Source organism: Scatophagus argus, chromosome 11, assembly GCF_020382885.2.
Source record: "Scatophagus argus isolate fScaArg1 chromosome 11, fScaArg1.pri, whole genome shotgun sequence".
Classification (NCBI taxonomy): domain Eukaryota; kingdom Metazoa; phylum Chordata; class Actinopteri; family Scatophagidae; genus Scatophagus; species Scatophagus argus.
Window position 1 is genome coordinate 7355134 of NC_058503.1, and position 25639 is coordinate 7380772.

Sequence of the window (25639 nt, forward strand, 5' to 3'; positions counted from 1 at the left end):
TTTTGCAGAAACTGTTTATTTTATTTAAATTTTTTTGGCAAAGTCTAAGAAGGATCAAATCACGTAGAATATTGTTACAGTCGACACTGTCATCACTTTCTCCAGCCAAGACAACAGCTCAATGGAGTTTGTGCCAGTGAATTATTATTGCAGTATATATATATATATATATATATATATATATATATATATATATATATATATACACACACACACACACAGACACATAATATTTTGACATGAAAGGCTTCAGTATTTCGTGTCATAGCTTTGTGACATGAAGAGATGTTACAAAGCTATAATGTAAACTGCTCAGTGTCCCACACAGTGCGAATAAATAAAAGTTTTCTGTTCAATATCTCTTCATGAAAGCCTGATTTTTTAAAAAATATTGATAGATAATTATATTTTTGAAGTTTTTCTCTTTTTCTCTTCTCATTATCCTGTGTGTTTCCATATTAAATTCCTTCATTTTTTGACGAGCATTAAGCTCCTGGATTGTTTGGAACTACAGTATTGTTAATCTTCAGTTTGCAAAATACTTTTCAGAACAGTAGCACAGATATTTTGTTTTACACTATTACTTAACATTTGTTAAAGGTCATCCCGGATGGTATTTGATGTGCATTAGCGTTACCGGATTTTGCAGTGTCATGCATTTTTTTCAGCTTTGCTGACTGCATAGTTGAAAATGTTGTGAACAGATTCATTCGAAAGTATGTGCTGAATATACTAGCTGGTTAAGAATGAATACTTAAAATCACTTAAAAGGAAGAACCAAAAACAAAATGGATACTTATGTTGAACTTTTGCACAATCTAACAGATGCAGATTTTGCTATTTGAAATTCCAAACCACAAGTGTTATTCTTCCTTCACAGCTGCAGCGTCTCTTCGTCTTTGCTGCTCAGGTTTCTTTCTGGTTCTTGATTTGGCTTCAGTATTTAGTAATTATTCAGGAGCACACCCTTAACACGCTTGTTCTTGTTAACAGCTCTGTGTCATGAAACCAGAACAAGATGAGTCCTTTTGTTTTTAGGTTCTTGGAAAGTGTCCTCGACGTGAGTCAACGCAGAGGCTTTGACAAAAGATGCCAGGAGAAGCTGCAGAAACCAGAGAAGCTGCCTGAGCTTGTCCTGAGTGCAGTGGCACTCCGCTGTGACGACGGTTATAATATCGCTCTTATGTGCTTTCAGCTTCTTTTGACTGGACTTTGCTTCTGCAGGAAAGCCTACACAGCATAGGCTCCTGTGAGTAATAAATCACGCATGTGATATACTGCACACCGAAATGCTCTGTGGAGTGGGAATTGAAACCTTGCTATTGTAATCATGTGAATCCTTTGCTGGCTGACAGAAACATTCATCCAGATCCAGCTATAATTGAGCACAGGATGTACTGTGTGTCTTTCTTTTGAGCACAACCTGTTCTCAGAAACTGTGTTCACTACGTGTTATTTTAAAACATACCACTGTGCGCTGGTAACAAAGCGGCACAGTATTACACAGAGGTATACAGTGTTTTACTTGGATGTGTAAACATGTGAGCAAGGATTTTCAGGTATCAACAAGTTTTTCTATCCACACACTGTAAACTGAAGTAAGCAGATGAATCTATGATTTTCCTCTCGTGGTGATCACGTTCTCTGTGTACGAGAAACTGTAATGTACATCAACTACAGTCTCAGACGCCTTCAGTAACACCAAGGTTAGGTTTCTGAATGCCAGGGAATGTGAGTGCAGTACTCAGATGACTAAGTGACTTCGATGCCACATGCCATCCATCTCAGTCGTACATAGCTCCATAGCAGTGTGTTACATACAAAATGCAACTTTATTAACCTTCATGCCTCCATTCATATTGATATACATGTATATGTTTGAACTTATTTTAATTTCACAGCTCCATCCATATGAAAAATACAGAGAAAAAGGCAAAACACTGACTGGATACTTAAACAACTCTTGGAGAAAAGAAAAGTGGAACAGAAAAAAAAAGGACACCTGTTCTTGAAGTTTTGAAAAATATCAGAATTAAAAATTTCTTTTACAGACGTGGAATTCCATGAGCAGAATCTCCCTTTTGAAGCGATGCTGAGCAATATCACAATTTTTTTTTCCTTTTCTTTTCTTTTTTTTTTTTTTACGGTAAGAATGAAAAGATCTGAATATATTTACACTACACTCACTTTACATAAATACAGGAACAACGATTACTGTACGTAATTATCAGCAAACTTGAAACGAAGGCATTGGCTTCACTATTTAAATTTTCAAAACCAGGAACTCAAAAACAGATGTTACACAGAAAGTAAAATAGATATTGAACTGATAGAGAAGTGTAAGATCAGTATTCATCAGCAAAGGTGTCACTCTATAGCCAGAATCCCAGACACAGGACATTTCCCTGTGAGTCCGAGTCCTCGTTGCCTTTCACGGAGCCACTACGATGTATTCATGTGATGAAGCTGGAACACAGAGACCCTTTGTAACTCAGCTCTGTTCCCCTTAGAGGAAGTGACTTATTGCAAGCAAAGTAATAACGCGAGCTATAAACAGCCTGTGTGAAGTGTTATGGGAGGATGCTGCGTTTGACACAATGGCATAAGGCTCAGTGCGAAAAGAAAGTGAAACATTAGAGGTCCGCCTTGCATAATGTTGTCTGTGCTTTTTTTTTTTTTTTCCCTCCAAAATTCATGGTTTCCCATTTGAAATTTATTAATTTGAACACACATATTGAAATCTAAACTCTGAACAAGAGCAGTTGATATTACAAGTTTGCAATATGAGGCACTATTCATTATTATTGCATAACTTTGACCCTGGTTACCGTTACAAAATTATGCTTTAAAATGAGGAACGAGATGTGGAAGGGAAGTATAATACACCCTGTCCTGTGGAGACACCATATTCAAGTCAAATTGAATTTAGCAAAAACCGGTGTATTAAGGCATGCAATGTCTTACACTGAATACGAGAGTACACGTGTTGTTGATATGTGCTTGATCGATATAATTTCTTGTCCGGGTATAGCAAAATAGCAACACAGGGAATTGAGTACCTTAATGTGGTCAATGTATATAAATAATTTTGTTGATTATAGCAAACACTGGTTCAGCCTTGGGAATAAAAATGATTTGATCATGAACTTATTAAACCACAAACCAAAAACTGTTACATAACATCACATATGATAATTTACATGATGAATACCATTAGCCCCATTTCACTGTATATCAAATTAGATAAATTACAGTCTCTTAAAAAGACTTTACATGTATAAATGTATTTCCTGCATCTACTAATCAAAAGCCCTATTTTTCCAATGTATATACAGGCTGTAGAACTTTGTAATAAGTTTTATCTTCACTATCACATATATTACAACATTTCAAAAGATCCTTTTTACAGAAGCAAAAAAGTTATATGCAAATGATGAAGTGCCCCTCAATAATAAAATGTTCTCATACATTATATGGATGATAAAATATGAAGATGATTATTTGTTTATAAACTGACATCTGAAATAAAATCATTTGAAAATCAAACCAACAAACAAACAAGGTGCTGATATGCTTTTGCCAAAATGATAATACAACTGGGCATAATGACATGTGCGCAAACAATATACATAAATAATGATGACATACAATACCGTTATCCATTACATTGGGAGGGTGGGGGAGGGGGTGGGGGCCACATACATTGGGGTGCATGTGTGGAAATGACTTCCTGGATTTGGCTACTTCACTGAAAGGGCGCATGCTCAATGCAAGTTACTTTCCTGATTAAGGTTAAGTGTTGCTCTCTAAGAACTTACAACTTATTTCTGTCAGTAACTGCATGTGAAACGCAGTATTTCTGTACATACATAATGTGTGTACACATGTATGTATTTTTATATGAGCTATAAATGTATGCCGCCTATGATTCCTCCATTTGTCAGCATGTTATGTAGCCAAACCTCAGGTACATCAGAGAATAATCTTATACATATATGTGGTGTGGGCAGGGTGAGAACATTTCAAGTGGCTGTCTGTATTTGAGACACATAAAATTAAATAAAATGGCTCGGACTAACTCACTAACTGAGACACATCAGATTCGAGCCTTGTGCTGGAGCTACAAACCAATCAACAGAGGGAGTCGTGGTACAGAGTGAGGAGTTGGCCCCGTTAGAAACTTCTCCCCCTCGATATTGACATCAGCAAACAGAACAAAGGGGAGGGTGACGGTCCTTCTCATCGCTTTGTTCAGAATGTATTGCTCTTCAGTATCTGTATTGTACATCACACTATCCCTGTAACACTGCAGCCAATGTCAGTTTCAGCTTATGGTCAAGTGCTGCTGTGCAAAACGACAATGCAAGTTCCTTCCACTGCCAAAACCAGCTGAGAAAACAGAGCCGAATAATAAAAACAAATGGATCAGGACAGAATGAAAGCAGAGTCTGTAAGGTGCCTCTAATCTTTTTCACATACTGGATATCTCCTCTGATTGTTTCAAAGTTCACTGTACATGAGGGGTTGTATTTTTCTGACTCAAACATAAGCAAAAAGCAGGCATTTAAAAAAAAAAAAAAGCAAGATTCAATAAAACAAAATGTTGTCATACTGAAAGTATATTTATCCTTTAAGATTGCACTTTACTGATTGCTAATCACAGCACAAAATCCACCAAAGATTTTTTTTTTTAAGAAAATGCTTTCAAGAGGCTCAACATAAAGAGTAGCACTGATGAAATTTGCGGTTGTCCAGCCCTGTGAACAGGTCACAAGCGGTGTGTTCCTTTGCTGGTGTGATGATATGATGTCCGGGTTTCATTGTTTTGAATAAAGCAATGAATATCTGAAACAACAAATGTGTTGTGTTGATGAGGTTGATCCATTCAGGTTGTGGCTATTTTAGTTAATGTCATTTATTGTTTGCTTGGCTGTGACAAAGTTGAAAGTCCAGCCCCATTTCAGCTTCTATATGGCATGCCTCAGATAGAACAGCAGGCTCCAGCAGGCAAAGGGAGAGCATCTGTGGTGAAATAGCGCCCTCTGCTGGTCACAAATCAAACTCACAGGGAGGCACAGCGCAACAACACTGCTTGTAACTCCTAAGTCCTTCTCCTGTGATCCAGTCCAAGTTCTTTCTGCTCACACAGGAAATCCATTCCACACAATGGGTCGTTCACATTATGAATGCTGGAAAAGCAGCCATTCGAACAATAATGAAAAGAAAGATACCGAAAAGAGACAGCTGCGATTGCATTATATATCTTTTTGTCCAAACAAAGAGTGCGAGTTCATCTTAAAAATCAAAGTGAAACATTTACAAACAGTGCTGTAAAAGACAGTTCCCTATTATACTCCAAACAATGACAATAACAGATCCTGCCGTCTATTCCTTCCAACCCAAAGAGGATCCAGAAGTGACCCTGTTTTGTGCTCCACAAGCTCTGTGCACCTCTCCATCTTCCCTCTATACGATGGATGAGTGTGTGTGTGTGTGTGTGTGTGTGTGTGTGTGTGTGTGTGTGTGTGTGTCCAGGCCAGCTGAAAAACATTCATAAGGAGATCCCGCTCCCCTGGCTGCCTGTGGGTGTGTGTGGGTGCGTGCGTGTGTATGTGTGTGTGTTCCTCTGATCTCTCTCTCTCTCTCTCTCTCTCTCTCTCTCTCTCTCTCTCTCTCGCTCTCTCTCTCTCCCTCTCTCTCTCTCTCTCTCTCTCTTTTTCTTTATCACTCTCCATCTGATTCACACCAGCATGTGTCTCCGTCGGTGCAGGGCCAAGTGGTCAGATCTGGAGAAGCTGCGGTCACAGTCTGCGCACTTGAAGGGCTTCACCCCTGTGTGCTTTCTGAAATGCCTCGTCAGCTCATCAGAGCGGGCGAACTTCCACGTGCAGCCGTCCCAGGTGCATTTGTATGGCTTTTCCCCTGGAGACGAAGACAGAAAACACAGTGCACAGTCAGTATATTACCTGTTCAGTGTTCTCACTGGATACTTTACATATTCAGGGTTTTGTAGCTGGTGGTCATACTTTGGCCTCGATGATTTATAAATGATATGCTTCCCAAAAGGCCAGCAACTTCCTCTGATTAATAGCATATTATAATATCTTATTAAAACAATATTAGAGATATATAATGTATATATGCATTCCAGCTTTCAGAGTTCATTGCTTAAAGACCGCACCAGTTTGCCAGTTAGTGTGAAATTTTTCACTCACACATTTAGGCTGGCCATTTAACATACTGCAGATTTTCTTTGTTGCTGAATATTTTGAAGGCATCCAGTGCTTATTAATCATTTACAGACAGTATGAAAACCAGTTAGCAGCTTCTTGAAACTTGCTTGAGTTGTGTAATCCATCAGGGCAAACTTCAAGTCTGAACTAATGTTTGCCAGTGTTACATTATTGTTGCATATTAATGACATTAAGGTGCAGACTGATTTGAAATGTCTGCACTTATTACAAGTTGCAAGCACACACTGCTTGAATGCATGTATATATAATGAAAATTTCAAAAAGCAGCATTGTCTGCCAAATGATTGGCTGAACTGTGCAGTCTACATGATTTGGAGTAAATGGCCTGCACCATATCACTGGTGTAGTTCTTTAAGGCAAAATAACTGTGTGCTCTGGCACTCTAGTAACAGGGAAGAAATGTCCAATTTTGCAACTGCATTCTGTTGAACAGTGGATGATGCTAGCCCAGGGGTCCCCAAATGTTTTCCCTCGGAGGGACCCTACTGAAATTTAATGACAAAAGCACCAAAAAACACTTTTTGTATTATATCACACATATTTAAAGAGCTTTTCACCTCCCAAAAAATAGAACAACACAAACAATAATTTATAATGTAAAGAAGCACATAATTTTTGTGCCAATGTGTCAGTTCACTATAGACGAGGGTAGGCATGTATGCAGGTTCCTAAATTAAGCCAAATGCAACAATGCATCCTGTCAGCTACAACACGAGAAGAAGTTCATATTTGACAAGGAAAACTTAATCACATTCGTTTTGCTTCTCTGTACAGTGCTGCTTGTGCTAAGAGGTCCACAGTTATATCATCACCATGATGTGACACATCAACACGTAATCATGAATGTGTATCCTATTTGACTGTATGAAGTGTGATGCATCAGTGTGTGCGTGGTCTGATGTTACCTGTTTCATAAGACAGACAATGAGCCATCAAGAAAACCTCACAGTCGTAACCACATTCTCTCAAAGTCACATGATTTTCAGGTTTGCTTTTCAAACATATCACAATAATACATTATGCCTTATGATTACTGGTCAAAGTCATTACAGACTATTAAATATTTTCAGCAGCTTTTATAAAGCATACATGTGTTTTAATGTGTTATGAACTGCAGGTAAATAAACACTATATATGTGGCTCGGGAGGTTAAGCGGGTTGCCTACCAATCAGCTTGGTTGTCCCATATCAGCTCCTCCATCTACATGTCTCCGTGCTCCCAGGCAAAATGCTGAACCCCAGCTTGCCTCTGTGTGTGTGTGTGTGTGTGTGTGTGTGTGTGTGTGTGTGTGTGTGTTGTAAAGCACCTGGGCATCCGTACACTAGAAAAGCAGTCCATTCACCATCTTTCTTGTTTTGTGGGTTGTCACACAAATTGCTACGCCTCAGTCTAGATTTGGCATTAATCTCTGACCTGTTTCAGATCAGTTACTCCAAAGTGACTTTTTGTTGTTCTACAATACAACATTAGCGCATTACTACCTGGGTTGGATATTTGAATGAGGCTGAGTAATGCAAATAAGACTGTGACTTTTTGTGAGCATGTAAAATGTCATTACTGGGCCTCAGCATTTACTCACAGCAGGAAAACACACACGCTCAGACCTACTGACCTGTATGCGTCCTCCGGTGTGCTTTTAAATGGGAACTTTTGGTGTACACCTTATTGCAGCCCTGAAAGTCACATCTGTGGATTCTTCGCTTTTTGGAATCTGGTGACTCTGACCTCCGGGGGCGCCGTATGCTGTCAATACTGAAAGGGGACATGGAACTGCAACAGGAGAATAAGATTTGACATAAAAGCACTGTTAGATTCTGACCAATGACTTTGCACAACAATGTGAGGCACAGGAAGCAGATTTTGAGTATGTAGTGTGATCAGAATTAAAATGTGACAAAATGAAGTATAGTGAAAACAGTCAGTATGCGTATTTTGAATGTGCAATTGATGGACACTACACTCACACACAACAGATAAAGGAGCCGCACAAAGCTGCAGAACATATAAGATATTGTAGAAACATGTCGGGAAAAAAAACTAATTACAGTTGCGTTTTTGGAAAAAACATTTATTGTCTCTTTGCGAAGTCTAGTTGACAGGATCACTTTGAAGGTGCTGTTACTGCCGTTTAGGAAGGTAAATCCATACTGGCATGTGAAAACTGTTGATAGTGCAAGAATTATTGCATCATTATGCTTGCTGGTTAAGTATGTTAACCTGTATGAAATGCGTACTGACTGCATAAACAGTATAAAACATAGATTAATGTATAATCTAATCTAATCTAGAGATCTGCAGAGCAGTAGGTCTGCCAGCAGGTGGCAGTGCAACGCTACAGTCCAGTAAGTGAGGAAGTAGATGAGGTAAGAAGGCTGGTATTCTTATTGCTGTAAAACTAACATCAAGCAAAGGTGGAGGAAGAGAAGAGTTTAATTTTTCGATGTTGTACAATGAGTTTAATTACTCCTGAGTTATTTCTGCCATCGATATAATTTGTCACTTCCAACAGCAAAGCCCTGTAGCAAAGTGTGTGTGTGCTTTTGCATGCAAGGAGATTAAATGTTTGAGTGAATATCCAGAGTGCGGTGTAGTATCCCATTTATGGTCAATCTAAACGTTCTCAGGCTTTACTTCTCTGAACGTAACACTTTACACCGGCCCAGACAGAAATCCAGGAAGGAGCAAAAAGAGGGCAGGCTTGTGGAAAATGGTCAGTAGTACACGTCTCACAAGTGACTATCGAGTGTGAAACAGCAAGCACCTCTCACACAGCGCTAAACACATGACTGCTGCACACACACAGCAAATGGGCAAGAAAGAAAAGAATACAGTAGAGACAGAAAACAAGAACATCTCTGTTTACTAGAGGGGAGGAGTACGATCTGTGGGATATATTTAGCTGTCAGCAGTGGTAGAGTGCAGTTGCTTTTCTTTCAGGTCTCAGAGTCTCTGTTGTGGATATTAAGAAGCAGGTAAGAGAGGGTGAGTTGGGGGGGTGTGAGAGTGCGAAAAGGAACGGCTTCTGTCATGTTAGGTGGATTTGAAAGAGGAGCAGGGGCTGCTAGACGGGTCCTCCAATGAGCCGTCCCCACCACACGCAACCTACTTCCTGTCTCCCTGTGTTTTTAAGATTTGTCTAATGCAGACTCAGAGATACTCACACAATCAAGACACACGCATACACTGAGGGCACAAGTACACAGAAACAGAGAAAAACACGCGTACATACAGATCACCTGTTGCTCTTGGCTTACTGCCAATCTGAAGCTGTACAGGAAATGAGCACATGGGTCAGATATGAAATGGACTCCAACTTCTCTCTGTATAAGTTCACCTAAAATTGCACTGAAATGTGATCTCAAAACTGAACACTGAGACGAGGAAGTGTGTTCATAAAGCTGAAGGAAAGCAATAAGTCTTCATTCAAAATGATTACTGAGCCGTTTAAAATTCTAACTGTCGGTCGGTGTGTGTGTGTGTGTGTGTGTGTGTGTGTGTGTGTGTGTGTGTGTGTGTGTGTGTTGGTGAAGGGTAAGTGAAGAGGAGAGGCAGGATGAACAGTGGAAACACTCTGAGCTCAGACATCTAGCAGATGAGGCGGATGTTTACATTCTGACTTCATCCATGAAGTGACTCCATGATTATGATATAATTTAGGAAGGTCTGAGTACAACAGCTTCTAAAACAAAGAGCAAATGACAACTCATTACTCACAATAAATTAATACATTTAATGTGGTACAACTGTTCCTCCGCAGCTGGTTTCAACAGCTCAGCCACAGATTTCTTTCTTTTGGGACCTCAAGGAAATTTCACCATGCTGGTGATTAGTGATCTTCCATACTTGTCCGTACCTCTGGCACCTCACAAAATCACTTTTATTGAGCTTGTTTTAGTACTACTTCACCAAAGGTGACACTGCTCTGCTACAAATCAGAACAGGCTACAGCACACCAGCACAGTACTGAGCGTCAGTATTTACATACACACCGGTCACAACACAACAACACTCCTGTGTCTAACACTAAGCTGTATGCATTCGCTTAAGATCTCAGTACAACAAAAAAAAACTTGATAATGCGATTTCCAGATAACATGTTCACCAATAACAATAACGAGTAAATAAACAGATGCATTCTTTAAGATGCAATTTTATTTATTTATTTGTTTGTGTGTTTATTCATTTATCCAAGCAGCCGCCCTGGGGGTCCTCAACCTCTTTAATTAGCATATGAGTGACAAAGATAAGCGCTCGCCAATGAAGCAAAGATTAACAGTTAATAAATTCAAAACCCATGCTAGCGATCCTTGTGAGAAAGAACTCTTACTAACATTCTTAGACCGTCTATAAACTGTAAACTAACTAAACTCTTACAATCTAACAATAAAAGTGTTTATGATGCTGTTAAGACTTATATAGACTTATTAACACGTAATAATGTTAGTAAGTCTTATTATTAAATAGGGTAAGTATTTCTGAACAACAGCTGGTTGTTTAACAGAAAACTAACCACCAACTTTGATAATCTAGTTATATTTAAGACATTGGTAAAAACAGTTGCTGGTTTCAGCTTTACCAACGTGTGAATTTGGTAAATTTTGGTAGTATAAAGCATTTAACTTTTAATTTTGTGATTGAGAAGGGCTGCTTTTTGTTTTGTTTAAGTTTTGACATAAGAATTAATAATTAAGAAATTTAATTGGCCATGAAAGTAATGGTTTATTGCAACCATAAATGCAAGTGTCGCTTTAAAAATGTTGCTGGTGCTCATGTCCAAAGGAAAAAAACAATAAGTTCAGCCTAACTCCACCACCACAGGTGAAGGGTTTTCATGCTTAGCTGTGGGTCAAGAAGATTTCACCACTGCTAGTCTATTCTGCTTTGCTTCTACTATCAGCGTTAAATTGCTATTTTTATCAGCAGGCTTACCGTATGTGTAAATCCTCAGTAACAGATCACTGTGCTTATTCAACTGGTGAGTTTAAAGCAGCATAATCAGCAACGTCCATTTCATTCAACTAATGGCACAAAACTGTGGTTAAATCAGTAAAAAACAATAAACACAAAGATGTGACTGGGGTGTATTTATTTGCACAAACAAAAAATATATTTAAGCCTTTAACCACATGTTTCTAGTAATATGTATCCTGGCTGTTTTGCGAGAGTCAGTTTGTTGTATTTTCTCATGTGAGCCCGGGGACAAACTCGCACTGCCTTGAACTCTGTGTCACCACAGCATCATGTCTGTGTGAATGTGTCTGTTTGTGTCTCCCAAAGCAGCAGACAGAAATAGGAAGTACAGCTGAGAATGATTTCAAACAGGGCTGACCTCTGTTTTGGTTCCTTTGTTTCCTCTTTATAACCCCCCCCCCCCCCCATCCGCTGCACTATGCCAGTATGACAGCGACACAAGAGATGAAGAGAAATATTGAGGGAGTGTGTGTATGTGTGTCACCTGTTACAGGTGTTTCCCACAAAGCAAATACAATACAAATTTTTCTAACTTCTCATAGGAAGCAGGATCATAACAAGGCATTTCAACTCAGCAAAAGAGCTAAGGTTCTCAAGCAGACCTGCAGTAATAGTGGATTTATAAAGAAAACAGGAAAAGCAGTGTGTGTGTGTGTGTGTGTGTGTGTGTGTGCATAATGGAAGACTGCCCACTGGGCATTCCTGTACCTGTCCGAGGATACTACCCTGTGCCTCACCCGCCTTCCCGCCCTCCACCTGCTCTGCTCCGTGGCCCCCAGGTCCTTGGGGACCAGCCAGACTTCAGCAAAAACAACCCTTCCAACACAAGCCCTTAAACCCCAACACACACACACACACAAACACACACACACTTTCCCTTCCCACCCCAACTGTCTTCCTCTCTTTCACTCGTGCTCTCCCACAATAGCCTATCCACCCGTCCCCAGGGAAACGCATGAATATGGAGGAGGCTGCCCAAGAAGCACATGACACACACACACACACTCCTGCTCACACTCTCCTTTCACTCATTTATTCATATATGGATACCTGGATTGGAGGCTGCAGGCACTCCCATCCTCCGCCCTTACACTTCTCTTCTCTGATGCTCTCTGGATGGCTGCTTGTGTAAATGTGGCTACTAAATTACGTAAAGCAGTTCTTTCCACACTCACAGTGCGTGCGTTTAAATGAACTGAAAAGGAATACAGCAACACAATGGGCTGATATATTTCAAAGAAGTGCTGTCGGCTTCTGTTGCAGTGCAGATGTCCACAGAGCGCATGTGTTGTGTCAATACAGAATGCACATTCTTCCTCTATGTGGCCAAACCGGCGTGTAACTCAAGAAGACTGCAGACTGCTTTGTTTTTCACAGACAAACATGCAAGTCTGTGTTCCTGTTGACAATGGCTGACCTCCTTCTGGAACCAGCTGTTCTGTCCACTGTGCAGAAACACGTGCATGCATACAGTACAAACACACACACACAAACACCAGAGGATTAATACTTAGAGACGTGCACACACACTTTTTGCACACACACAGTCACATACACAGAGCGCACACAGGAGCACAGTTTCCACGCAGCACACTCTCCACTTTGCACACAGAGAAGTGAGTGTGTGGGCAGGCCCTGGCAGGGCATTGCTAAGCCTGGCTGGTGATTTCTCTCCATAGTGAAAGCTTGGGCAGTGAAAGGTTGGGTCCTGCCAACCCCTGTTCTCCTCTGACCACCCATTGCCCACGTGTGGCACTCAGGGGCACGCCTGTCCCTTTCAATAACCTGCATCGAAACCTGAGTCCTCCAGTGTGTGTGTGTGCGCGCGTGTGTGTGCAAAACAGAGAGAGAGAGTCTGTGTCTTCTTTACCCTCGGCCACTAAACACACCCAAAGAAGTTCTTTCAGTATCACTACAATATCTTATTTAGTTAGATATTGTCAGTGCACAAGCAAACAATGTCATGTCTTGGACGCAATGTCAGCACCGTAAGCTGAACAGTTACCACAAGCACACAACGGATTGGGGCTGGGTTACTGTTGGCCTTGGCCTTGTTAATGTCGCTCCATCATTAGCAGGATTCTCACAGAGCCCTGGAATATTTTCCTCACAGTTAGTCTAAATAAAAGTCCTACGGGCATTAACTTGAGTCTGGCCAGGCGGCTGGTTATGACTGTTCTGGGTTTATGGGTGGCAGGGGGGAGGGTCAAATGTTTCCCTGCATCTGATTTGCCGTTTCTGATCAGAATACTGTAAGTTGTCATCCAGTGGAGAGGGAGGCTTTTTCAGTCAACACAGATGGACTGGCACTGCACAAGTTGTCTGTAGGCCGAACAGGGCATAAAGTATGTCCGAGGCGTATGAAGCCAGACATATAGTCACACCCACGCTGATACATCCGAATGTCCAAGAGCGCTTACAAAAGCACACAAATATGCACAGTGCTCTGTTTCACGATGGGTTTATATGTAAATGACGCACTAATCTGTTGTGACTAACAGTGAACAATGCCAGGGAAAACACACAAACCCCCTGCACTCCGGACTCTGTAATGGCATGTCGGCACTCTGATTTTTCTACTTAACTTAATTATACTTTTGCAGTTTTTATCATTTATACAAAAGTTTTAGTACTTTCATGTTGTTGACTTTTATAGTCCCTTCTTAAACAGACATCCTTCCTTAAAATTTGACATTTCCTTCATATTCAAACTTCACCAGCTTCATAAACAATGACTAATTGTAAGGGAAAAAGTGACTATTGGCAGCCCAGACTGGAACTATACTATCTGGACAAAAGTATCCAGACACTTTAAGGGGACTGTTTTTCAGGAGTTGGGCTGGGAACTTTTCTTCCAGTGAACGGAAAACTTAATGCTTCGGCATACCAAGACATTTTGGACAATGCTGTCTTCCAACTTTGTGGCAACACTTTGGGGAAGGTCCTTTTCTATTCCAGCATGACTGTGCCCCAGTGCACAAAACAAAGTCCTAAATACATAGCTGGAGTTTGCCATGGAAGAACCTGACTGGCCCACACAGACCTCTGACCTCAACCCCATCCCACACCTTTGGGATCAACTGGAATGGAGATTGGGAGCCAGGCCTTTTGGTCCAACATCAGTGTCTGACCTCACAAATGCTCTACTACTGCATGAATGGGAAAATATTCCCACAAAAACAGCCTTCCCAGAAGAGTGGAAGCTGTTTTAACTGCAAAGCTGTCTATGTGTTTTGAACGCAATGTCATTAAAGTCCCTGTTGGTGTAATGATCAGGTGTCCCAGTACTTTTGTCTACACAGTGTAGGTACAGATGCATCTTCAAGATTAAAGCCCCCAAACAGACATCTGCATTTAAATGTATTCTTAGGTATCTTAGGTATCTTATTATACTCCACCTATGTTTTCTTAGGTGGAGTATAAAATATTTGATTGTTGACTAACTACATGGTCAACCATTTACTTGAATTAGTAGCTGCATTGTTTATGTCACTATTTACTATTTAGGTGAGTGAAGAAAAGTTAGTTTAAGAAAAAATCTTTTCTGCAATTGTCATTAAATTTAACAGCAGCCAACAGCAAGTATCAAAACCATATCTCCCAAACATTATTTTAGAGCTGTAGGGGTCAATAGAGGAGAATACAGATTCAACATTTCCCACATACATGCACATTATGATACTCACTCTTGTACGGCGCGGGCTATAGACAGCGCAGTGGAGCCAGTCTCATTAACACTATCCAAGGTCACGTTTGGCAGGTCGTCGTCATCGCTGTCACTTTTGATCTGCCTTGGTGACAGGCCGTTGGGGTCTGTGTGTGCTGTGAGGACGGGACACAGTCAGTCAGTCAGCGGGAGAACATTTGTGTACTTGCTTTTGACTGTGTGCCTATGTCCAAGTTAAAAGTATATGTGAGGGCAAGAGTGTGACTCTGCTGAGCACTCTGTTCCCCTACATGTGCAACTGACAGAGAATCATATTCATGATAATGACAAAACATGAAAGGCCTGAAGACAACGCAAAAGTTTAAGTCCATCCACTGGCTGCTGGATCCTTTTCACAGAACATCCTCATTATTAGCAAGCTGGCTTTGGGTCTTCTCTGATTCTTTTTTTTTTTTTTTGCACAGTAACCAAGGAAAAGCATGTCCAACATTTGACTGGCCAGCATGATATTATCCATAAACCTCTGAGCCAATGAGTACAGAGATCTCTGTCTCCTGAGCCGCATGACAAAGTTACATCTACTCCACAAGTTGTGACAACTTCTCCCCTGAACTACTCATTGGATATATTGCCAGAGCTTGCAGCCATTCTGTCATCTCTGTCTCCACGGACACAGGCTGCATACACCCTGGATGACTCAAAAGATGAATGTAAAAAATAAAATTAAAACCTCCCAAAGACAACTTGTCAGAGAGAAGTTGCTGCAAATAAGGTGAAGCACTAATTAATTTATATAGGAGTGTAGAAAACAATACAGAAGAAAACATGGCTAAGATGTTACAATAATTAATAACTCTCTAGTTTTTGAAATATAATCATCACAAACACAATATTTTGTGATACATTTTCCACTAAGTTCAGCAACAGTTAAAGTAAGCCTGGTGCTTTTACGAGCTATCAGGACTTCACCCCCTCTGCCCTCTCAGCTGAGACTGTGGTCATAATGGCCCATAATAAGGGTCTAGAGTTAGGAGCCGACATGGTGTTATTACTGGAGGCTGGGGGGAGGTGGTGGTGGTGGGGCAGAAATAACACTGTAAAGTCTGTTGGAGCTTTTGCTTTTAAAGGTTTCTAACTGCTGATGTAGATGAGGACATACAGAGTGGTCACCAGCTCGCCTACCCTATGGAAAACGTGTAATTAGTTCAAAATGCATTGCGTGTTGAAAAGGGGTATTTTGAGCAAGGGACACAAAGGAGGAGTGGTGGAGAGGTGGGCAGAGCACCGGATTTCTTTCTTTCTCTCCTGTTGTTTCCAGTCAAGCCCTGTTTCCATGGCAACCTCCTGCCAGAGACAGGGAGACAGCAGTGAAAGGAAGGGTACCCGCCCTCTCTTAAAGAGGATGGCCAACCTGTGTGTGTTTGTGTGTGTACACAAGGGTGAGTGGTGGAAGAGTGTGTGTGTGTGTGTATTTGTATCAATGTTGAGAGCTTCAGTATGACTGAGACTTGCATCATTGCACATGGGTGTTGGGTTTGGATCAAGTCAAACTAGGTACATGTGGGCTCTTGACTCTCACATCAAACTTCAAATGACAGGAAGTGACTCCCTGATGTAAACAATTTATTTTTCCAGCCCTCAACCAATGTAAAACTCCAAACAAAAATATATCTTGTAGCACTTTTTTCATTTGAATTTGACCATGGGAATTTCTATGCAACTCTTCTCATTAAGTCACATTAAGGGCAATAAATATCTAAATATCTACTGGTTGCTGTCTCATTAAAAGAGACTGTATGCACTACACCCACTATTAAACACTCATTCACCCCATTTCCTTTGGTGCCTGGGCAGAGCTGATGTTGAACTGATGTGTGTGTGCGTGCACATGTGTGTTTGTGTGCCACCCATCTTCAGTATCCATCCACACCCTCTTATGCAAGTGTTGTTTTTCCTGTCCGTCCTTCTTTCCTCTCCTCTAAAACGCCCATCTCTAAGGGGACCACCCCACCCAGCTGGCCAAGTGTCTGTCTGAGGACATGCTCTAATTACACATCTCTGTGTGTTTGTTTGCACGTACAGGACATGCATGGGTGTGAGTTCAGTGTGTCTGTTCATCCTGGAGGGAGTGACAAGAAGCAACCTCTTTTACAACCAACAGTTGCCCTGTGTGAGGCTCACAGTTGGACAGAAGCACCTACTGTAGGCTCACGCCCCGTGGTTGGCTGTAAAACCACACCCAGACAGAAAACCAATAACACAGTCTAGTCCTGGCCAGCGAGGTCTAATGCCCAAACTGCCCCAGATATTTGCTTCTCGATAGAAAGAAAGGTAACAACAGGTGTGGCCCTGGTTACCTGCTCCAGAGGCTATTCAAGACAGCAAAGCAAAATCTCTGTCAGTTAAAGATGGAAGAGCCTTTGAACCTGTAAACCTCATCCTCCCTTTGAAGGGGGAGCATTACCGCCTGAGGGGCCGTCTCTGAAAGAACATACACACACCGTCAGCTTTCACAGTGTTGTGTCTGCAAGTTCTTTGACTGTAGACGGTAGGGCATCTGGGCAGACAGCTTGTCATTGAGATATCTCAAGCCACATCACACAGATGTTGCAGTTGCTCCTTAATAGCCTGATGGCAGCATGGACCTGTCTTTGGCATTGCTTGTTTTCTGACCCAGAAACAACTTAATGAGACATGGATCATTTTTTATTCCATTTCTGGATATGCTTCCTATTAATGTCTATGAGTTGCTCATTGTTTTGGGAGGCTTTTAAGCATTCCTTAGTGAGAATATTGTTGGTGCATTGTGATGGTTGACAGTTGATATTTGAATATATTCAGCTTATGATGCTTTGTGAAACTAATATAATTATGACGGAGCAGCACTTTCACCACCATTTCCTTTACAGTTCAATCAGTGCTTAAATAACTGTTGTAGCACATCTGAAATTGCTATGGGGGCTGAGAGAGCTCAACACACGGCAACATAAATATATATACACCCAAGCAGATTAAGAAAACATTTTCAACAGTCTGAAAACACACAAGCAGCATTTAGAAAAGAAATGCAGAAATGCACTGCAAATACACACAAAACACATGTGGTGTCAAACTGATGAAAATGTTAAGTTTGTCCATTTGCGTGTGTTAAGCTGCAGTACGTTGAGCTCTCTCGGCTGTGATCATTCTTGGCGCTTCTCATGGAGTTGATAAAAGAGCTTTAACAGAAGTCCCAAAATGCTCACGTCAGCCATATGAATGCGGAGTGAATTTAGGGAGCATGGTCTCACCTTTGCCATGGCTTTTGACCTCGTCCAGCAGAGGTAGCATGATGGCATTGTTGAGGCTGGAGGGTGATCGAACGGCAGTGGTGTACATGAGCGGCAGCGACTGTACCACAACTGGGATGCGGTGAACATGGCTGGCCAGCTTCCCTGCTCCCTGCAGGCTCAGGGGGCTGGATGGAGGCGGTGGCACAGAGTGCAGGATGTGCAAATACGGCTGACCTCTTACCCCGGCTCCGGGAGCAACCAGAGGGCCTGGCGTGAGCACCGATGAGGCTGAGGTGATAACCGATGGAGAGGAGGAAGAAGAAGAGGACGAGGATGACGACGATAAAGAAGACGGGGAGAAGGCGGATCTGAGAGGGGAGGATGATGAGGTGGTGGTTGGGGTGGTGGATGAAGAGGAGGGGCGGGGTTTGTTGATTGACAGGTCAACGGGCTCGGTCTGCGTGTGGAAGTGCAGGTCGTGAGCGAGAAGGTCTTCTGGAGGTTCCGCTTTAACTCTGCTAAGGAAGAAGGGAACACTGTCCATCGCAGAATAAGGGCGCACTTTGGGTGACTGTGGGAATGAAAGAAGAGCTGATGTTAGATCATTTCACCACTGATTCATTTTTGCCATTTTAATACATTAAAATATAGAGACAATGAGACTGCAACACTCACATAACAAGAAAAGAAAAAAACAAGAGAAATACTCAGTGTACAATTAATCTATTTATGGTAATTGATTGTTAATGGACAAGGATGATTGTTTGTGTGCTTTCAGCTCAGGGAACAATGATGCTGCATGAAAGTGATATGTCAGATAAGTATATGCAATGACATTTATTGAGAAAGGAGCAGTTCATTTCCTCATGTTCATTCAAGCATTTAACTCCTCCCGTGAGGTCCTCTTGGTTTTCATGATGTCACTCACACATGAAACACAGAGGAGTAAAGATAGACAGACAGACACTCGCCTGCTTTCACCGTATACGTTCTCTCTTTCTTTTCTCTAAGGCGTGGGTTGCTCGCTCACTCTTTTCCTCCTGTTTTCCATCACTCCCACAGAATTGTAGCTCTCTTGGCTGCCCCCCCCATATCACTCCTAAATCTCCTTTGTGACGGTGGAAAAACATCATATGGGCTCAATTTCCTGACCGTCTCCCTCTGTCTCTCAGCGATGGGCCTCCTAAGGCCAACGCTGGTGGCTCAGAATATCCTTCAACACATCTTTCACTTAACACCAAGCAGACTGTAACACAACCGCTCCATCTGTCTCCACAAGTTTCATGAACCTGTTTACTCAGAAAAGATAATGAAGAACATGCACAGTTGAAAAACGACACTCACCCTGCTACTAGCTATTTGTTTCTCCGAACTCCCATGCTTTGGACCTTCTTTGATATCACAGTTTTTGTTATAATGTCAAGTGAGCCATGTTACATGTTATGTAGCAGATCTAGACTGACTATGTTAGATGTGGGAGGAGTGCTAGAGTGTGTGGTAAGCAGTGTTGATCCTCACAGTGGAGCCTTTCAGAGGCTGAGTCACAGTTAAGGCCATCGGGGAGTGAGCACATCCAGGATTTTTGCTAATCGTACAGGAAAAGTGAAGGGGAAAACGCCAGCCTGCGCTCCAATCACAGCTGCAGCAAATATGAAAAATGTTTTGCACCGTGAATTTTCATCCTTGCTTTTGTTTTTGAGACTCACATTTCTTTCCCCTTATGTAATGCTGGCTGAGAGTGGGTCTGTGGTGATTTATGAATTTTTCTGAGCCCTCTGTATGTGTATGTAGTAGCCTACTATTTTTACCCCAGACTTGTATATTCGTTTTTGGCCTACAGGAAATGTTATGACCTCATGAATCAAAATGTGCTTCTCCCTGTGTAACTCCTCCTCAGTTGGAAAACAAACCCTATCCCATGAAATATGCCCCCTGATGACCTCTGAACCTTGGTGGGGTTCAGCTCAGGGTCAGTGGTGCCAGGTCACACCATGGTCCAATTCATCAAACAACCCACCAAGCATTTTTAATGGGTTTTTACACAACTTTATGTATGTAATCATGCATTTGTGGGGGGGTGGGGGGTGGTATTGATTATTGAACATTTAAGACATTTGACATTTATTTTACATAGATATCTTGGATATCATCACGCCTTTTTCATGGAACTTCTTTAGTTTCTTTATAGTACACTAGCGCAGTGGAACTTCCCTCAAGGCCAAGGAACTGACCATTTATTGCAAATAATAATTTATAATATTATATAGAAAATATAATATATTTATATATATAAAATAATAAGTATATATATATATAAAATAATAAGTTATATTATATATATATTAAGAGGTTACATATATATTAAGAGGTGCTGAGAGTTTTGCTGGGAAAACTTAACTCCCTTTAATAAAGACACAGAAAATTATTAGACAGCAAAGTCAAAACTTGAACACAACAGGAGGAGGCTGGGGTCTTAGCAGCAGTGGAAGTCATCAGGGTGTAATGACTATTCTGTACACCTGTAAGAAGATGAATGGATTTGAATTGTTAGCAGGTAGCCAAAAAGCTAATGAATGGGCCACTGATGCTAAAGAATGAATGGAGCAGCTGATACCAATCTACTGATGCAATCTCTTCCGAAATTAACACAATATTTAATTTTTATGTTTCAAACGTCGGTTGTAGAGTTGTCATGTGGACAAGCTATGAGTCAAGTCCATGCAGTGATTGCTAAGTTATGACTCTGATGGGTGGAGACTCATAAAAACACAATTATTTGACACTGAATTTGCAGAGAAAGAATTAATTATGTTCACTGTTATTCTTACAATATCCAGTTAATCACAGTCACCACTGACCCTGCGTCTGTTACATTTGGTACCTGTAAAAAGTGAACGAACATTTAATTTATGCTTTGTAATACAGTTGCACGCAGCTATGAGGACATTTTATCCAATACTACAGTGTCGTACATTATCTTGCGAACACCCATAGGAGTTACAGCTGTGAACAAACATAAACTTGAAATGTTTATTTAATAAAATCAAGTGCTGCCTCAGAGTCTTAAAGCTCACTCAACCAAAAGATCCCTGTCTGGGCTATGGGATAAGTTTTCTTATTTGGTTTTGTTCATGGCTGTATGTCTGCTCATTGTTGCTCCACAACTTTACCTTGAGAAACATTTTTTTAAAAAAAACTCTCTTAATTGATTATATGTAATTTTGTGATGCCAAATGGCCTCTGTGCTTCTCTTGCATCAACTCCTTCATCAGTTCCATGTAGTCTATCTTGACAGACCCTCAGGCAATCATCAAGCTGCTTTTGCACGTGGGCTCTCTGTGTTTGCATATTCTGTATGGTACGTGAGTGTCACGGAGTGCCTGGAGCTATACTGCCTGGAGGCTTTGAAGTCATTAGACCCATTCAGGCTGATCTCAGTGTTTTAGAAATCTTGTCTTTCTCAGTAAGGGCTCTTAGAGTCTGTCTACTTGGATACTAAAGTTCTGCAGAATTGCCACTGAAAGAAGAAAGAATTAAAAGATGAAGCCGAGGAAAATATATATGTGCCAACCACAAGTGTAGCCTGGGTGCTGTTCAGTAATATTTAATGGTTAAGAAAACAGATATGTTGTTCTAGTCCCAAACTCTGGTAAATATACACATATATGTACATGCAATCGAATTCTGAATTAGAGGCTGAAAAAACTGGGATATTGTTATAAAGCCTACATATAGCAGAATGCAATGATTTGCAAAGGCTTTTCAAACTATATTCAGTTGAATATAGTGCAAAGACAAAATGTTTAATGTTCAAAATGATAAACTTTATTGCTTTTTATAAATGTACACTCATTCTTAATGTCATGCCGGCATCAAGTTTCAAACTAATTGGGGAAAAGCATGGGAAAACTGTGTACTTCCCAAAAAACATGTTTGGTACATTCCACAGGTAGACAGGTTCATTGCTGGGTATGATAGGGACATCTACAAAAGGTTCAGTCATTCACAAGCAAGGATGGGGCAAGATTCACTGCTTAAAATTAAACTTACAAATGGCAACAGCAAATAGTCCAACAGTTTAACAACATTGTCTCTCAGTGCACAACTGCAAGGAATTCAGGGATTTCACTATCTGCAGTCTGTAATATCATTGAAATATTGAGAGAATCCTCACAAATCTCTGTATGTAAGGAGCAACACTGAATGCCATTTTCTATCCCTATGGTGGCACAGCATTAAAACCAATATGGTTGGACAAAGGATACTACCATTACCATCACCACCAATATGACTTGGCTCCCCTCCGCCATACCACCAGTATATGCCCCCATACCCATGGATGGTATGGGGGCATATACAGGTGCACCATGCCATATGTCAATGCTAAAATGTACATACAGATACAGCAACTCATGCTGCCACCAACCTATCCCTGCTTACCCCAGCCAGACAATGGAACCAGATTTGGATGTTAAATATATATATGTATGTATTTGCATGTATTATTCTGTCCATGTGACTTTCAGTTATAGTCTTTATTTGGTTAGCAGTCAAATACCAACACATGATTATACTGAGGCTCTTAACTACAAAGGACAGACATTAACTGTGTTTGTATAAGGAAAAACAAAAAAAAACACATAACATTCTTCAACTGGCTCATTTGATAAAGCGGATGGCAAAACAAGACACGGAAGCATTTTGGACTCGATGCCAGCGGTACAGCTGTCTACAACTGTTACATACAACTGACTTACAGTTAGTTTATCAATCAAGTGAAGTGATGGGGGCTGTCCAAACCATCAACAACATGAGTTCAAATCCATTTAAACATATTATGCGCTGATTTGAAATTTCTTTTTTCTTTTCTTTTTTTTCCACAGTAACCTCTCTGTTTGTTGGAGGAGTGATCATGATCATGACATTTAACAAAGTCAGTTAGTGACAGCCTGGTAGAAATTGGCCAATCCCGTGTGGCTCCAGTGTAAAAAGTGTAACACTTGCGTGAAAAGGTCAAAACAACAGAGTGTTTAGTGTTATATTCACAAAAGTGAAAACAGAAAGTTATTTGCATCTTGGGGTTGAACTCTGAGACACATCTAAACCAGCACAAATGGAAACTCTAGCCACCCACTCTTTCATTTTGACAGATACAAACACAAGTATGAGCTAAAACCTACACGTACTCACCCAGTGAAAAACGTATGAAGATAAGTTCGACCCACCTGCCTGCCTCTGTCCACATGCCATTGTCTTTATTAGGGGATACTGGTTAGCGGGGCAGATTTTCCAGCCCCTTGTGGGCGAATCGTCTAACGAGGCACACCATTTCCAGCAAGCAGTTGGCCCCCCGCCACCCAAATGAAGACCACATTTCTGCAGCAGCCTAAACTGTCTGTCTGTGTCTGCCGTCGAAAAGGAAGCACAGTCTGTTAGGGAGAGATTGGATCTCGATGCACTTCAAAGCAAAGTGGGTTGTGGTGCTCACATCCTGTCTGTGACTGACATCACTACACTTATGAAGAATGACTTCAAACCCCAGGTTTTAGGTAAAAGCACAGGAGCACAGCTCTCAAACCCTTGAACCACAGCTGAGAGCAGGACACCCAGAAAGTAACCATCTGCTATGGATGGATCAGTTCTTCTCAATACAAAGCATCTACACACCCAACAATTCTTAACAAGACTTAAGGTAACCTTATGGGTTATCAGCACCTAGTATTTCTCTCATCCTTGGTGGACTAATGCTCTCAGGTAAACAGAAATGATTCCGCTCTTCTCCCATAGTGCTCTTACTGATAGATTAGGGGGTGAGATATTATTAACATATTATGAATGGAAATCAATAATAACTGAACACTAATTCATCATGATTACAAATATTAAGTGGTCTGCACTCACTGCACACACAGCTGTGGCAGCGACACAAAGCCCTTGTAACCTAGCAACAGCTTCTCCATAACAAGACCACTTCATTTCTAGGTATGTCGGTCCAGAGACCACTGATACAGTGTGTGGGCCTTGAAAACTTGCACAAGATAACTCCATTATTCCTAACATGGTCAGGGCTGACACAAAGATAGACAATCACACACACTCACACCTAGAGACACTGTGAGAGAAAGCTGGAGGACCCGGAGAAACAGTAGAACATAAAAAGTCAAAACTGAAAGCCAGAATTTATTATTTCTCGTCATATATTCAAAGGTCTTTCATCAGGAAAAACAAACAGGTGTAATGTGTATGATTTAGCGGCACCTAGCTGCATGGTTGCAGACTACAACCAACTAAACACCCCTCATCTCACCCTCCCCTATGGTAGGCTGCTAAAAATGTGAAAGGATGCCTGGTCTGGTCTGGTCTGGTCTGACTGAACAAAAGTGAGACTGAACGGTGTAATGTGGCCTTTTGATTAAAACACCTTCTTCTGAGCTGTGACAGTGTTTAAAGAGGTAGAGTATAATGCAGGACGTTGAGTTTATCTGTGTGTATTTGTGTATGTGTGCAAGACAGAGAGATTACTTGTGTGTTAGTGAGAAAGAATGGTACGGGAGGATGGGAAGAAAATGAGAGACGTAAATGGGCAGGAACAGATAAAGATGGACAAGATTTAAAGTTTCCCATGTGACCCTCCTCCCAAGAGCAGCGACTACAACAGCCCAATCACCCTCAGCCAGCACAGGCTCTCTACTGGCCCCGGTCACCTCCCCGAAAACACCCCAATGCATTCCTGCTCCAGCTGTGGCTCTCCTCCTCTTCTCGGTTCTCCTCTTCCTGCTTACCACCATGCTCTCCGACCACTCCTCTTAGCCCCCGCGCACGCTCGCTCACTTGCTTAGGCCTGGGAGTGATTATCAGCCCATTGCTGGGAGGAGGAAAGACGGAAAGGAAAGCAGGAAAAAAAAGGGAATTGTCTGGAAAACAACTGCTCTCTTACCCCTTGTTCCGATTCCAGGGGCTCAGCTTTGACTCGGACTGCAGGCATTCCGTCAAGCATTAACATCCTGTTTCTTAGGCTGCCTGTGAAGGGATACAGAGGAGGTGTAAGACGGGTGTTTTAGAATGACTAAGCAGGTCCCACACTCAGTTATTCACACATGGACATCTACAATGTTGTGCACCCACTGAGAAATAAACACTTTTTAAATAGACCAGAATCATGTTTCAAAACCATCAGAAGCTGACAGATAAAAGATGCACACAAACTGCGTAAACTCAGTCAGTACACAGCATGACTCCCTCTTCTCCATAATAAAGATTTTCAATTGCCTGGTGGGCTGCTGCAGGCCTAATAACACTTCATGATGCTGAATAAAATCCTCTTAACACTTCAATGGGATACAAATACTTGCTTTGATATACAGTTACTTAATAGCAGCACAACCAGGCAATGTTTCTTGTCTATCCACTGATACAATAAAGCAATAATTAATGCTTGAAGAAGGAAATGTGAAAATTTGACATATTTGACAAA

General features: G+C 41.3%; 1 protein-coding gene across 5 annotated transcripts in view; it reads right to left on the bottom strand.

Moving 5' to 3' along the window:
- Window positions 1-1813: 1813 nt before the first annotated feature.
- Window positions 1814-25639, bottom strand: part of klf12b (Kruppel-like factor 12b) — a 37704-nt gene continuing 13878 nt past the window's right edge. For 3 of the 5 annotated variants that reach the window (XM_046403501.1, XM_046403502.1, XM_046403503.1), the window contains exons 2-6: window positions 25103-25185; window positions 18184-18736; window positions 14913-15048; window positions 7868-8025; window positions 1814-5922 (exon numbers count right to left, since the gene is read on the bottom strand). In XM_046403501.1, coding sequence (XP_046259457.1) covers window positions 5741-5922; window positions 7868-8025; window positions 14913-15048; window positions 18184-18736; window positions 25103-25185 — 1112 coding nt within the window. In that variant the 3' untranslated portion in view covers window positions 1814-5740. Of the gene's footprint in view, window positions 5923-7867; window positions 8026-14912; window positions 15049-18183; window positions 18737-23390; window positions 24581-25102; window positions 25186-25639 lie in introns of those variants that run through there. The other 2 variants (XM_046403505.1, XM_046403504.1) reach the window with 2 other exon arrangements.